At 37.8% G+C, this 16,313-nt stretch overlaps 1 protein-coding gene across 1 annotated transcript; it reads left to right on the top strand.

The window, feature by feature from the left end:
• Positions 1-28: 28 nt before the first annotated feature.
• Positions 29-15,193, top strand: LOC119658834 (SURP and G-patch domain-containing protein 1). Its single transcript, XM_038066573.1, has 7 exons — positions 29-372; positions 450-638; positions 7,246-7,763; positions 8,335-8,464; positions 12,654-13,583; positions 14,698-14,827; positions 15,095-15,193. The coding sequence occupies exons 1-7, from the start codon at positions 188-190 to the stop codon at positions 15,119-15,121; spliced, it is 2,109 nt and encodes a 702-aa protein (XP_037922501.1). The 5' UTR covers positions 29-187; the 3' UTR covers positions 15,122-15,193.
• The last annotated feature ends 1,120 nt before the right edge of the window (positions 15,194-16,313 follow it).

The raw sequence follows: 16,313 nt of genomic DNA, 5'->3' as shown, positions 1-16,313 counted from the left end.
CTCTCATTTTTCATTTTGACATCTGTCATTTTCGGCATCCTATCTGAAATGTGTGAATTGTGGATATTTACCTAGACTTTCAGTTTATCTTTTTGCATTTAATACTTCCCTTGTGTAGAGTTTACATAACAGATATCCTTAAAATATTCAATCTAGCAGTGCAAAGGTTGAGAAGTAATTGTAAAAAATGTCGCGGCAGACATTGTCGCGAAGCGACCGCGTCGCACAAATGACTAAACAAGAAGAACTTATAGCTAAAAAGCGGCAGGAAATTCTGGAAAAACAAAAAACGGTGGAGTTGGGAAAAGCGGTGGCAGCGGCTCAAAGCAGTGGTAATGCAAATGTTACCAAGAAAAAGGAGCCGACAACCAGGTGAGTATTCCTGTGTTTGTTACTTGATTGGTGACCCATTTAGGGTAACTCTTGTTTTTTATTTGTTCTACTCAAAGCGAGTCAACGACTACGGCTGTAACGATCACCACAACCACATCCGTTACAGCAGGTATCGTACCATCGGAGATTATGGCAAAATTCCAGAATAATTTCTGCAATGATGGCTCTTTTTTGACGCATTTCAAAAAGATTTTGGAGGAGACCAAGAAAAATGAAGAAGCTGCAGCGGAAAAAGTAGAGGAAAAGTAAGTTAAATTTAGAAATAATTTGGTAAAGTCTAAGAACAAAATCGGGGCTCAATTCCAATGAAAGATTTCGTACTCCTGTCTAATGCCGCATTGACGATGCACATAATGAGATATCACTTAACGCATTGCAACTCATGTAAGGCGGCTTTAAGAGTTAAGCATATGACAACTTTTACATCACACTACCATGAGCATCCCATGGCGTAGAACTTTGCAAGGTTCTAGCTAAGAAGATTATACACAGGAAGTGAAACTAGTAAAAACAAACTAGGACCAAATGAATCATCCGGTTTGCCGGCCGAGTCAAGACCGCAGTGCATTTTGCGCATCTATTAGTGTATTGTATGTCGCATTTTTATCACTTATCTGTGTGCGAATCCATGGCAACCGCTACTAACAATCAAAACATACATCCTTTTTACATATTGTCTTCAGAGGGAGGAAGTGAATGGCTTATTTTACGCTTAAAACTACAAAAGGAAATAGATTCGAAGGATCCAAGCTGTAGGGCATTGTAGGCATAGCCTCGGCATCGGAGAGTGGAAGTAAATCTCGAGCTCCGCGAAAGGTACAACAAAAATGTCCGCACTACGTGTGTTATGAGACGAGGCGATACGGAAAGTAATATGCGGGTTGGTGGAGCAGTGCATCAGGCAATTGCAGAGTTTGAAAACAGTACACATATAAAAAAGACACGGCGTTGCTGCAGGGAGGGGAGAATGTGGGAGCGGAGTCGTGACGGATAATCAACCCGTGGAAGGTTCTTTTTGTAAGAGGGTCTGAGTGAATTTGCGTTGTACAACTTCAAGAGCGCGGCAGGGGGACCAGACTACACAGCAATATTCAAGGATGTTTCTGACAAGGAAATTGAAGAATGTTAAGGAGGGCTGGATTGAGGTAAAGTCGGAGGAGGAACGTAGGATAAAACCAGACATTTTGGAAGCTCTATTGATGATGTCAACGAAGTGGGAATTGAAACGAAGTTTATCGTCGAATATTACACCCAAGTCTTTGAAGGAGGTCAGTAGTGAAAGGGGTTGTCCACTGAGAGAATAGGAAAAGGATGTAGGGATGGGTTTACGCGATTAGCACATCCAGTGGCATTTTTTGACATTCATTGTTAGCTTGTTGACCGAACACCAACGGACTAAATTATCAAGGTTGGATTGTAAGAGAGCACAGTCCAACCGAGACGAAATAGAGGCCAACAATTTAAGGTCGTCTGCGTAAAGCAAATATGAACAGGTGAGGATGGAGGCGAGGTCATTGATAAAAAACAGGAAGAGTAGCGGGCCAAGTATAGAGCCTTGGGGAATACCAGAGGAAGGAGAGAAGGAACGAGATGAGTAACCATGAAAAGAAACTTTGCAGGAACAGTATGAGAGATACGAGGAAAGCCAGGAGATGACTGAGAGGAGGGAACGGTATCAAAGGCTTTGGAGAAATCGGTATAAATAGCATGTACCTCCTGTCATGAATTCAAGCATTTAACAACAAAGTTGGTAAAGACCGGAAGGTTTGAAGCCGTAGATCTATGTTTCACGAAACCATGCTGCTCTTTGACAATGAGGTGACCGTTGACGTATCTTTCGAGGATTTTGGAGCAAAAGGAGAGAAGAGAAATGGGGCGATAGTTCACAACAAGAGAATGGTCTCCACTTTTGAGTATAGGGATGACAAGCCGGATTTTATTCACAACTTGACGGTCATGGTATCCCTCATAGATTTCGCCGTTATGTAGGTTACGGAATCGTCCTCATGTATGCGGGCCAAAAATTCTTGGGAGGATTCTTCTCTCGAATGCGGCCAAGAGTTCGCAATTCTTCTTGCTAAGAACCGAAGTCTCCGGAGAATACATGAGGATGGCAAGATCATTGTCTTGTACAGTAAGAGCTTTGACCCTATGGTGAGACGTTTCGAGCGGAACTGTTTGTAAGCTGAAATAGGCTCTGTTGGCTGCCAACAACCGTGCGCGGATTTCATCATCGTAGCTGTTATCGGTTGTGATTTTCGACTCTAGATAGGAGTCTCAAAGTTGTATTCTCCTATCCTTATTCTTCCTGTTTGACTAGTGCGGTTTGATGTTGTTGGTTGGTTTTTGGTGCTGACGTTACCACCATATACTTTACTATACTACAACCGGCCGATGTTCTGGTTGTTGAGTAGTTCATCAAAATACTCAACCCTACAATATGCGCATTCTGTCGGAAATCAGATTTCCCTCTTTGTCTCGGGCTGCTGCTCCTGCTCCTGGTGACTTTTTGGTAAAACTTGCACGCCTGGTGCGGTTGCTTCCTGTACTTTTCGAGTTCACAGATCTGTTGGTTCTCCCAGGTTTCCTTTTTCCGTCTGTGAAGTCGCTTTTCCGCTCGCCGCAGTTCGTGATAAGTCTCCGCGCGTGCCCGCGTTCTTTGAGAATGCAGCATTATTCGGTATGCAGCATTCTTCCGTTCCGTTGCTAGCTTAGCTTACATTCATCGTCAAATCAGCCGTTCCGACCCTTTTTGCGGCTGGGGCCAAGTATGTTTGTGCCCGTATTTATGATAACGTTCTTCAGGTGGTTGTGAAGATCATTTGTTGGTGCTTCATCTCCAGGTCCTCTGTTGACTGCGGTTATTGCGGCATACATTTCCCTCTTATAGGTGTCACGGAGGGCTGTGTTGTGGATGGTTTCAGTGTTAACTCTCACCTGACTGTCAGAGGGGATTCTGGGTAGTGTTGTTATTCGAGCTCGGAACACCATGCCAACGAGATAGTGATCCGAGTCTATATTGGCCCCCCTATATGTTCTGACATTCATCAAGGTTGGAAGGTGGCGGCGTTCGATCAACATATGGTCAATTTAGTTGAAGGTGGTCCCGTTTGGAGAGGCCCAAGTATGTTTGTGGACCGCTTGCCGCGCAAACCAGGTACTTCCAACAGCTATGAGAGCCAACGTATCGCCTCAATACGGGCTCCTTCCCTATTTGGCTGTTAAAATCCCCAAGTTTGATTTTGATATCATATCTGGGACAGGCTTCGAGGGTTCGTTCTACTGCCTCGTAGAAGGTATCCTTCTCCGACTCCGCAGTCTCCTCTGTTGGGGCGTGAACGTTTATGAGGCTTATATTTCTAAACTTGCCTCGCAAGCGCAGAGTGCATAGCCGTTCGCTTATGTTTTCAAAGCCGATAACACCAGGTTTCATTTTTTGGCTGACTAAGAAACCTACTCCGAGCGACTCTGCAGTCTCCTCTGTAGGGTTATGAATGTTAATGTGGTTTATATTTCTAAACTTGCCTCGCCATGTTGTCAGCCCTACCCAACCTCCAATCTGGAGGAGCAGTTGAGACAGTTTGTCCCGTTGGAGGAGACTCGCCTTCATCCTACTCCGTCTGTAGCTTTTTGTTTAGAAAGAGCTCCCAGCGGTTACCACGTGGAGGTGGAGATAAGGTTTGGTAGTAGAGCTGTTAGTGTTGGTTCAGCAGGCGTTTCCCAGGTTTTATGCTCCATCATGGGTACCAATCCATGTTTCGCCCTGGGACCTATACTACTATTGAATAATATTGCCGGTTCTTAAATCTAAATGATTTCTGTATTAAAGAATGTAAAATGTTGGGAGGGTGCGTAAGTTTTGTTGGTTTTTTAGAGAAAAAGTCCAACATTAAAAACATATTTTCATTTTTAATCTACTACTTGGTTTCCTTCGTGCTATCAACGGTAGTAGCAAAATCCCTTTTTGCAAAATTCAGATTTATTGTATAAGAAGAAATCTGCTAGTCTCGGTTTTTAGAGCGCCTTCGTTAAACAAATTCCCTTCCTTTGAAATGATCATCCACTGAGCAGAATAAGTAAAAATCCGACGAAGCAAAATCGTGGGAGTACGAGATTATACAGTGACGCCCACTTAAATGCAGCACGCAGAAAGGCAAATTCTCTTTCAATGTACACATTCTTTGAGCCACATGCCTTTTCCTTCAAATTTGTCCTAGATTTTGATAATTGCAACATGTATAAATGCAAATACTTATAAGTGTAAAAGAAATTTTAGGCGAATTAGGGATACGCCATGTGTTTAGATACGTTCAAATGCAAACTCAAGTTACTTCATTAAACAAATGATAGCAGCCTCATGCTACACACATATTCATATCTTTTTAAGGTTTTGTTTGCAAAACTCGTGAACTGTGAACGAGGTCTCCATACATGCAAAAGGGGGGGTGTAAAATTTTTTCACCGAATATAGTCATGTTGGGTATCAAATGCAAGGCCTCGATTAGTGCTTTTTGAAACCGGTCTTAGTTTTCACATTTGTTAGAAAGACGGGGAGTGGGAGGGGTGGAAAGTGATGATTTCTTTAACAGACCCATTCTCTGCAACTATCCAACCAAATCATGAAACTACCTCTATATGGTGTCCAGGTCTCAAAATAATCTTCGCATCGATATCTACTCAAATTAAGTTAATAGTAGTATATTACAATTTTTTCGGGGAAAATTGAGTAGAAGTAACTAAGGTTACCCATCAAGCTGGTAATAATTGTTTGGTTGAATTGCGGATGATCAGTCCTATTCTATAAAGCACTTTCTCGAGGTAGATTAGTATATCGGCACGATATTGTCCTTACCATAAAAATGTGTATGCGGAGACTATCGTTGCTTTTTATGCGCGATGCATGATTGAAAGTGCAAAACAAATTCAGTCTCTGTACCATATTATAATTCAATTGCCTATAGTGGTCAACCCGAACTGCAACAAAATAAATAGAGTATTTGTTAATTTTAGAATAGTTTTTTGCCTCCAAATACACCAGTTTGATTCGACAACTCGATCAAGGAATAATAAAGTATTTCAAAACATATTACCGTATATATTTTGTGTGAAAAAAGCTTTTAGCGTTAGTGAAATTTTGTTTGAGATTTTGCAAAAATAACTTCCATCCTAGAAGCTGCAAAACTTGCTAAAGGATTTAGTTGCTCTCACCCACAATACAAAACTGTTTCAAAAACGCAGGATTAATAAATCTGAATAATGGAAGCCTTCCAGAACTAGATACCTTTGTTGATGAAGATGCTATTAATTTGACAATTTCGGAAGATGAAATTAGAGAATATCTTCTGTAGGATATAAATTTCGAGTCGAGAGAACACATGAGGAAATTGTAGCAGAAGTGATGGAATACAACACCGGAATAACTGAAGGCGTCAACGAAAACGGGAAATCTCCAGAAATTGAAAGTATAAAACAAACTTCTGCATATGGTGAAGCATTATCTTCACTTTCTGAACTCGAGAAGAATTTTCATAATAAAGAGAATGTTCATCTTGAATTTAAGCCCTTTGGAAAAAGACATTTTACACAATCAAAGATCACTGAATTTCTAATAAACGAACATTAAATTTTCTTCTCAAATGCAAACGATTTTGAAGCCAGAATTGATTGCATTTAAACTGGCTTCACAGTGCACTCTGCAACTTTTCTGAGCGCCGCAGTGTGAGGCCCACCGTTGCCAAGGCGAAATGTGACGTTACCTCTTTTCAACAAAATTGAACGTTTTTCCTTCAACGCTGCTTTGGAGAGCTCTAGCTGGACACGAGTTTGAATTCCTTCTCTTGATGTCGAAGGCGGTGTTTCGTTTTTCTCGAATACAGTTCTGCGACTTGTAAAATTTTTGTAAATAACAAATTTCTCATCGGCAGTGACCAAACAGGAAATAAAACCTTCCAATTTTTGTATAATCAGATAACTCGTAGGGAGCCCAGAAATTAGATTTCGCAACATAACTCAGGAATCGGATTCTTCTTTCATTGGTGGTACGGCATAGCTTAAACCTTTTTGATAGTCCAGCAGCCTTTATATAAGGAGTATATACGGATATTGATCTAGATAGCAAAGGCAAAGTCATTGAAAAAAGAAAAATCGTAAAAATGCGTTCTTTTGGTTAAATAGACAAAACCTATGCCTAGACGTTTGATAAATTTTTTAAAAAAGGTGTTTAGGATTATCCGGATTTAAGCGCTCGTCTTTTCATCAAGATAACATGGCGTTGTAAAAAATAATGTTTTTAAAGCTGAAGTAATATCCTCATTTAATATACAAAGTTCATATAATTAGTATGTTTTGTCAGCCATGTCAATCTCTCCATGACAAATTCCTTGGCAAATGCCTCAAATTTTCCGCTATTTGTTTCACTTAAATAAACCTATTGAAATTAAATTTGTGCGATAAAAAATTAATTAAACTGGTTTTCGCCAGTTTGACATTTTGATGACATGCGATAGTAAAACTAAATTGATAGACATAAAAATGGACTGATAATAGCCGATAAGTATCAAGTCAGTTTTTATGCGAATAATCACTTATAATTATCAACTGATTGTATTTCATATTAGTTGAAAATAATTGTTTATTGTAGATTTTTTACGTATTTAGTTCGGCATCGCGATAATGGAAATCCTTTGTTTGCTAATTAGAACATTGACATCTGTACATCGATATCTAACTAATAACGACACCATTATACATAATATGTCTTTGATATTCAAACTATGCTTACCATTTAATGTTTTTGCCTTCAAATTAAGAATCAATTCATATGCAAATGGACTTTCTTCGAATATTTTGCAGGTCTGAAGAACCAGAAGTGGCTGAATCTGCTGAAACTCTTGCAGAAGCGGTAGTAATTCAATCTCCAATGCCAGCACAACCACAGCAAATTCAACAAACGTCATCACATATAAGCCTTCCTCCACCTCCACCGCCTCCTCCAGTGACAAGTCACCCGCCACATATTCCAGTTGCACCAAATCCACCATTCGGCAACATTTCTCAACCTCTTACCAACATACCGCCATATAACGCTGCACCTACCCCAGCATTCTACAATCCATGCGTACCGCCAATAGCAGCATTTACTTCCATTACAACCCCCCCACCTCCACCACCGCCTTCAACACCACTTTATCTTATTCCACCACCAGATCCTCTTCAACTTAACAAAATTCCGCCCCCGAAAGATTTAGATTTGAATGCAATTCCTAAACCAGAAATGAGTTTGGAGACGATTAAAGTACCGAATGAATATCAACATCAGCTGCAACAGGCATTGCCACCGCTTCAAGTGCATCATGAGCTACAGCAAAAAGGTTTGTAACTGTTCGCACATTTTTGATTTTTTATTCTAAACATTCATATATTATATTGTTGTTAACTAAAATAATTGGGTAAATTTATATTTTTTGATTGGACTTACATCTATAAAGGCTAGTATGATAAAAGCAATATACTCGTACATATTAGAAATAGTGATAGGCTTTTTTACAAAACTTAACAATTAGTCTAAAATTGATGTGAGAATCATAAGAGTAACTTCCCCACTTCCTTCTGAAGCATGCAATAAGATTATGACCCGTTTTTTAAATAACAATACGTGCTAAGCCGAAAGAAACGTCTTCTCCTTCGTTTCAAAAAGTCACCCTACCCCTAGATAAACTAACTTTTTATGTTGTACTCCCTGTTTTTGTGCCAAATGATCACATGTATCAATCAGGTAAGTGTAATCTAAATTATATTGCTTTTATCATGCTATTTACTTCTAACAAAATCTGAATGTTTGAGTGACTGAAAATTGCAACAAAGAAAATAAGAAAAAATTCCAAAAAAAAAAAAATCAAATCTAAGAGCACTTTTCTTGTTTGGTAAAACGGTTTTGTATAGTTTTTTCAGACTCCAATGAACAATTCTTTCCAACAACATTAGAATCGTTAGTCGAATTGGTAGCCGAAAAAGGCGATGCATATGAAGATCAAATTCGATCACGAAAAAATGACGTACACTCTTCACTGTGGTAATGAACTATAAAAAAAGTTTAAATGCAATATTAAGAACAACAACGCATCCTTTTTCTATACTATAATTGTATTATCTACTAATGAACTTTCTTCTTCTTTTTTCTCCTTTATTTGTCAAACATTTTATTTTTTATCTTGTATTCGTACACATATGATTGTTAATCTCTAAAACAATTTAGTAGAGAATTTGGAAATGTTGACAGGCAATTATATCCTTTTTTGTTGAAATTTAAATTTTTAATGTAAGCACTATTTTAATTAGAGACAAGTTATTGTGCAGCAATTATCCGATCACTGGAAAAGAACCCTGAAAATTATCTCCTCTTGTAGTATTTGATTTTTCTTACCTTGATAAAATATTCAGGGATAAGTCCAAATCTCATGTTTTTTCCGAAAAACTAGCAGTGTAGAAGCTGCATGAAAGGGAAAGCTTTTGAATGAGGGCAAATGATTTATTTATATCTTTTGGCTGATAGCATTGAAATTTCGTGTTTTTAAACTTAGAATTGTATTCAATTGATTGCAAACTAACTTTATACGAAAAAGCTAACTCAAAAAATTATTGCTTGGCACATTTTTTTCTATGCTGATTTAATCCGCTCCGTTTTAACTGCATTTCTGGCTTTGTAACACCGTTTTCGTCTATTGTATGAAAAGATCATCCTTAAGAAGCAATAGAGAATCTGTTAAACTTTCCTTGTGAATTTTTCATCGTCCGCAGATAATTCCAAGTGACTTGGTGGCTTCACCTCGAAACTGAAGGCGATTGCTAGGAACCGATACCGATTACCTACATAGGGATTTATGACAACCATTTATAATTAAAAAAATTTAAAAAAAAAAATGAAGAAATGATTGACATTGCAATACTAGAGGTCTTAATTGGCTATTTCAACGGTGGTTTGAAGTAAATCATGGAAAAAGTCAGCATAAAAAGAAATTAACATGATTATCCAAATCTTAACACCAATAGAAATTTGAACTTTGAATCAAGTGAACCAAACTGTACTTTAAGCTGTCAATATTTTCTGAAAGTAATTAACGAAAAATTTAATATGTTCGATGTTCTACCTTCTGGCGAAGTACCATAATCTATTTCTCTCTCTTGCTGCGGAAATAACCTCTGGATGATTTTTAACAAGAGAGTTGGGCACGTGATCTGTGGAAATGAACAGTCTCTAAACCGTCCCGTCACAAATTTATAGGCGCTATAGAGAACAAGGTTCATTAAAACATTCCCTCTTGCTCCGGTAGATGGCGAGCTTCAGATTCTTGCAGGCTTCCTTATGGGCATACTCCTTTTGCCCCTGATCGATCCTGCCTACCGCTCTCTGGGCCGTTCGTCTGGCTCGGTCGTAAGGCGATCGAAGGCTGGAGAGTTCACTATTCCACCAGCAATTGGGGTTTCTAGTGGGGAATAAACATTTCCTAAGCCTCGGTGGATTCGTTAGTGGTCTACGCAAGCTAATCCTGTGCGACCCTGCAATAATTATTTGTTTTTATTTGTATTAACCTCGACTTGCTAAACTCCGGGTATTTACCACTTCCAGCAATATGGCGGTTATTCCGTCCCTCTTTTCTACGCAAAATATTCATTTCGGGTCCCTCCGTCTGTCCATCTGTCTGTCACACGCAATATTTTCAGAAACAGTTGTATCAATTGACATCAAATTTGATGGGAAGATGGGAACTGTGAACACCCACGCATGCAGTAAGTCTCCATACATCCAAAGGGCGAATTTAATTTTTTTTCATCAAATATAGTCGTGTGGAGTATCAAATGAAGGGTCTCGATTAGTACTTTTCCTCAGTTCTGATATTTAATGCAAAAGAAGGAGTTCGAGGGCTGGTCATTTCATCCATGGACCGATTCTCAGAACCTACCCAATCGACTTTAATCTGAAAAAAATCTGAAAATTTGTGTGACTGTAAATTCCCCCTTAAGTCCATCTTAGTATCATGAAATTTTGCAGTAATGCAGGCTATATAAAGCATGATCCTAGCAAGTTTGGTCGAAACCGCACTGTTACTAACAAAGTTATAGTAGGACAAACATGTCGATTGAGTACAAATTTTAAGACTTTGAATGTTAGTACCACGCTAATGTGAATATTTTGTCATAATATACGCATATACATTCGAGCCGACCGCGCTTGTAGATGATATACGCAAATACATTACATGCTAGGTGCTAATGGAGCAAATGTTTTCTCAAATATTTTTATATAAGAAGTACACAAAAACCTTTCATACTTGAGCGTCCAGCTTCCGGTTTCCCAAATTGTTTTTTTTTGGGTTTTTTTATTCAGAATTTGAATAAACACACAATTACTAACTTTTCATCACATATCCACTGAAATTTTGAGCGGTTTCCGAATTTTTAAACGAGAAATTGTCGTGCATTGTTGAAGTGCAACGCAACTTATCCTCCTATCTCCTAAAAACGTTTTTGGAATGTTCCGATAGAGGGTGTTCGACTTATTTGAAACAAAAAAATCAGAGAATTTTAATCTGTTAAACTATTCATTGAGCTTGGATTATTTAAAAAAAATAAACTGAATCTTTGTTTTTCATGTTCTTCAGTGTAAAAACAAGTCAAAAATTGGCACCTTCGGGTGTGAAAGGCTTTGTGTATTTCTTATGGAAGGATATTTGACTGAATATTTATTCTATTTTTACCTATCTCGTAATGTATATGCATTTATTATGTCAGACTATTCAATGCTTAGGTGACTCAGCCAACTCAGCGATAGCATGTTCTTTCTTGAGACACCTGAGACCTCCTTTGCTGCCCCTCTACTCTTCATGTTCATATATTCATTGCGGCATGTTCCCTATTATTATTTGTTAGTTAAATAACACTGTCGTAATATTCAAAGGGCCAGGACAATGCGTTGAGGATTGTGTATTTATTTTTGCTTTGTATATTTGCGTAAATTGGAAACTAAGGTATTATTTCATTGTATGTTGGGTCTGATCTTTATTTGATATGTTTCTGCGTTTTGCCTAGTCATTACAATATGCCTGTATTCATGTATTATGTCTTGTTATTCAAAAAAGTATGGCCTATAGATGTATCATACATAAATTTTGCCAGGGTGTTGAGGGTTTATTTTGTTTCGATAAAAATATTTTATGATACTTTACTACTACCTGATTAGAAGCAGGAAGTGTCCTGACTGACCTGCACTAGCTTTCTGTGTTGGCACAAAACATTGGCCAATCGATAAACATTGACATTTTGTTTCAAATCGTTCGTTATTAACTTTAGATCAAGCCGTTTATTTTTTTCGTAATCGTAAAGAGGTTCAGTTAAAGCAAGGGTTCGGCTCGAGCAACGTTTCATTATTGAATTCCAAATCGTCATAAATGCCCCGAACCATCATGCCCCATAGATTCAGCCAGGAGAACGTGAAGGCCAATCCAGGGTAGGAAAACAAAAACTACCGCGTTATCATGCTTGACAATTAGCTTAGTCGATCGAGCATGAAATACGGCCACAAGTTATGGCGCACAATTTCTTGATAGAGTTCGGATTTCATTCGGGTATCGAGGGATTTGTTATTATGACTAGATGTCGGATACCATCGGTGCTTTAAGCATTCGCATAATCCGCAACATCCCTTTGTTGAATTTGACATTGATTCCAAAACTTTCTGCTTTTCACGATAACTTAAGACTTGTGGATGGTCAGAAGATAAAAAATCTTTGCGGATTAGATTTTTCTCTTGTCGTACCTTTTCTTATACAATTTTTCAAAATGATAATAACAATCAAATCCACATGATATATTTGATTCACTTTTATATTCGATTTATATCAGCCACATTATGCCTAGAGCAAAGTAATGTATGCGCTTTTATCATTTTGACTACTGTTTAAAGATAAGTTGCTCATTTGCTCTCATACAGAATCTTTCTTTTCAAGCAATTTACAAAATCAAAAATTAATTTACTGTTTATAATATCACCTGGTAATTTTTTTATTATCTATTGACGCTAATGCAATTATAATACGACTATATTAAATTTTCAGTACTAGGACTAGATAAAGTTATTTACAGATGCGGCGACAGAAGGGGAAGACAAATGTGTATATTTAAAAAATCGCTCATCATTAAACTCACCATTTGCTTATCTAGGAATATGTAAATGTCTAAACGAAAGTCTCCATTTCTTCAAACAGGTTTCTATTCGACATGGAATCGATGGCTTATAAAAATTATCGTAACATGGTTGAATCCTATCGACAGAATCGAACAGATTGTCCAAATCAAAATCTAGATCAGAACAGAGATGACGATCAGAACGTACTGAAGCATTCATCGAACGATGAAAAATATGATCCAGAATCTGTTATTGAAAGTCATGATGACTCGGATGATGAGTACATGAAAGATATAATGGGAAAGAACTTGAGTAATCTGAAACGGAAAATTGAAGAGTGTAAGGCTGAAAGCGATGGTAGCGGCGATGAGCAGAAACAAGACAGGAATCGAAAACGTAGAAGTCGGTGGGGCGGAAAAGCGGATGCTGCTGAAACCGCTATCACGGCGCTTGTCCAAACAACTTTCGCTAATCAAAATAAACCAATTCTATCTGTTATTCAGCGAACTGATCCTGCTCTTCTTCAGTATGCGCGGAAAAATTATGGATCCATAAATCTTAGTGAGGAGGATTGGCGTAAATGTGAAGATCATTTCAAAATCAATCTCTTGTATCAAGATATGATGCGAAAACGAAAAGAAATCGATCAGTTGGCGAAAACTGGCAAATTTAAATATGAATATGACTCAGATGAAGATACTAGTGGCGGGACATGGGAACATAAATTACGTACAGCTGAAATGGAAGCAACCAAAGCATGGGCCGATGCATTGACGGCACAATCGGAAGGAAAACACCACATTGGTGATTTTCTTCCACCCGAAGAGCTGAAAAAATTTATGGAAAAATATGATGCCAAGAAAAATAATCGGACACCAGATTTGAGTGATTACAAAGAATATAAGCTGACCGAAGATAATATTGGTTTTCAGATGTTGCAAAAGTTAGGGTGGAAGGAGGGTCAAGGTTTAGGAGCAAGTGGAACTGGGATAGTTGATCCAGTCAATAAGTAATTTCTCCTTTACTTTATTTGTAAACTTTATGTAATTCTTAGATGGAGAATGCTGCCTGATTGTATTATATTTGGATTTAAGGGGGTCATCCCGTGTGAAGGCCGCGTTTTGGCTTTTTTTTAGAAATTTTGTGTGGAAAACTGGATGAAGATACAAATACGAATTTTTCACCATAGATTTATTAATATCTTGAGCGTACATGGTAATTTTTCCAGCCCGATCGCATGGTTTGTTATTGAAATAAAGAGCAATTTATACACCCCACCCATCTCCAAAAAAGGTGTTTTTCGGCTGCCACGCCAGAGGGCGCTGTGATCATCTTAAAGTAAAAAAGTAAACGGCATTTTAACATACAGACTTAACTATAGTCCGCAAACTAGGATTATTAAAAAATATTAAAAGCTAAATTGTTGGTGCCGTGTTAAACTTTTTTTATGAATTTTGACGTTTTTTCACAGCTTTTTCAATGAATAAAAAAACTACTGAATGAATCGCAATTATACCAGTTTGCGAACCGTAGAAATATGTTCTGAATAAGTCGTGAAAATTTCAAAGAATTTCGTTGGATAAACTCTGTGCTATGGTGGCAGCCAATTTTAACCTTAACCTTAACTGACCATTAATCTGCTATACCTAGTGCATAAACCTTAGCTTTCCTCATGAAACACATGTACAGCCTTGGTTTCAACTCTTGTCCTTTTAACAAAGTCATTCGAATGTCATTCGGACCGATAAAAACGAGCTTTTTTACGGCGATCGACATAACTCTGGCATGTGACTTATCACGTGTTTAACACTATAATTTCCGAACGACTTCGAATATGAAAAAATCGCTTTGCCAATATATTCTACACTATATCTAGATACAATGACTCCACGGATTCGACATACGGAATGACCCCCTTAAATAAAGGCAGCAATCTCCATGGATACCAATAAATGATCTGAACATTACCACCCAGAATATTCTGTTCATCGCAGTAGAATGGACTGGGAATATGAAGGAAATTTGTATGGAAATGAAAGATCAACATTTGAGTGTTCATGCTAAGTTTATTTGATCGATTATTAACTAAAACCTTTACGCCTGTACATTTCCCTTCGATATAGAGCACCGCAACGTGATGCTAATCAAGGACTTGGCGCAGGAACTCCATCAGCCCCCGAGGATTGTGACAATGAGTACGAAGCTTACAGAAAAAGAATGATGCTAGCCTATCGGTTCCGACCTAATCCTCTGGTAGGAATTAAGACAATTACTTACTTATTTTCCTATAGTTTAAATCATGGGAAGTTATGTCATTTGTTCTTTATGCCAATTATTTTCCTAAAAGCTCTTACAGCTCAATAACTGAGAATTAACATGAAGCTGGTATTAATATAATACATAGAATTTCATCGTTTTTAACCAACTCTTAAACTGCTTCTGAACTTGACAGTTTCACTAACTTTAGATTTTAGAAATTAAAAATATTTAATATTTAATAAGATCATTTATAATTTGCAGAATAATCCACGGCGTGCGTATTATTGATAAATAATATCCGTATGAGCAATTACTGTCCAGATGATTGGAATATGATGAAAATAAAGTGTTATTGAAAATGAAATGCGTGGTGTTATGTTTTTATGAATATTTTCATGAGAAGATTTGTCGTGATCTATTTTCTTTTACTTCATGATGTGGGACTGACGGGGAAGCCCGACTCGTGCGGCAATGGATGCGAAACTTATTGAAATTTTGATGGCAACTATAAATCATACATTCTTCTCGAATTCGCGTCGGCAGCCAGCAAAGGTACTGTCGTTTCTGATACTATTCGGAATGTACGTAGGCCGCCATTGTCTCGAGAAAGAGAGGGGGTGTTTATTGTAGGAAAAAATCTTTACACGTACAAAGAGTTAACCGTGTCAAACAAGTTAGAAGTAGAAATTAAATTAAAAGTTGACGGTAATCTCAGCTTCTGCGTTGTTCAAATTAAATTAGCGGCTACCGCTCAGTTTGATAATGTTCAGAAAAACATTGATACTCATTACAAGATAGTATGGGTCACGTTTTCCCTTTATAAATTCAATAACTGGGAAACCGCGTTCAGCGTTTTAGATATGCAAAGTTTTCTGGAATTTTCATGTAAGAAGATTTGTGCGCACCATGGCTCTGTTTGTATATAGACCGTAGTGTACATACGTTGAGAACATCGGGCTATTCGTTTTAAGGAAGATTTCTAGTATTGTTGTGTAGAGATTTTTTTTATCATAGTTTGAACAATATTAACATGTTTATATTCAAAAATCTTCCAAGATGGTGCCATGCTCATTTATTAGGAAAACCCGGATCCCAAGTTGAGCAATTTCCTGAAATTAAAAAAAAAATATGAGTTTCTTGAAGTTTAGGTTAGTTGCTATAATCACCACAAACAACTCAAAATTCGAAACAAGTCGGGAAACCGGAAGCTTGACGCTTCAGGCATAAAAGGTTTCGTGTTTCCCTATGTCAGGATCATAACGCAGTTCTCGATTGACTGATAGCATTGACTCGAGATCGCTGAGTTCTGGGCAGGTTACTATCATTGACAGAATTGGTCGATTTCAATATCTCGAGTGAGGCGTTATGGGTGGTGTGGTCACGTTATTCAAGCTAACGAGAATTCGCCTACCAATATTGGTCAGAAGATCGAAGTCAATGGTAAGTGACCAAAAGGCCGGCCGAAACAACGGTGGCTTGA

Source organism: Hermetia illucens, chromosome 6, assembly GCF_905115235.1.
Source record: "Hermetia illucens chromosome 6, iHerIll2.2.curated.20191125, whole genome shotgun sequence".
Taxonomy (NCBI): domain Eukaryota; kingdom Metazoa; phylum Arthropoda; class Insecta; order Diptera; family Stratiomyidae; genus Hermetia; species Hermetia illucens.
This window is presented reverse-complemented; position numbering and strand designations above follow the sequence as displayed.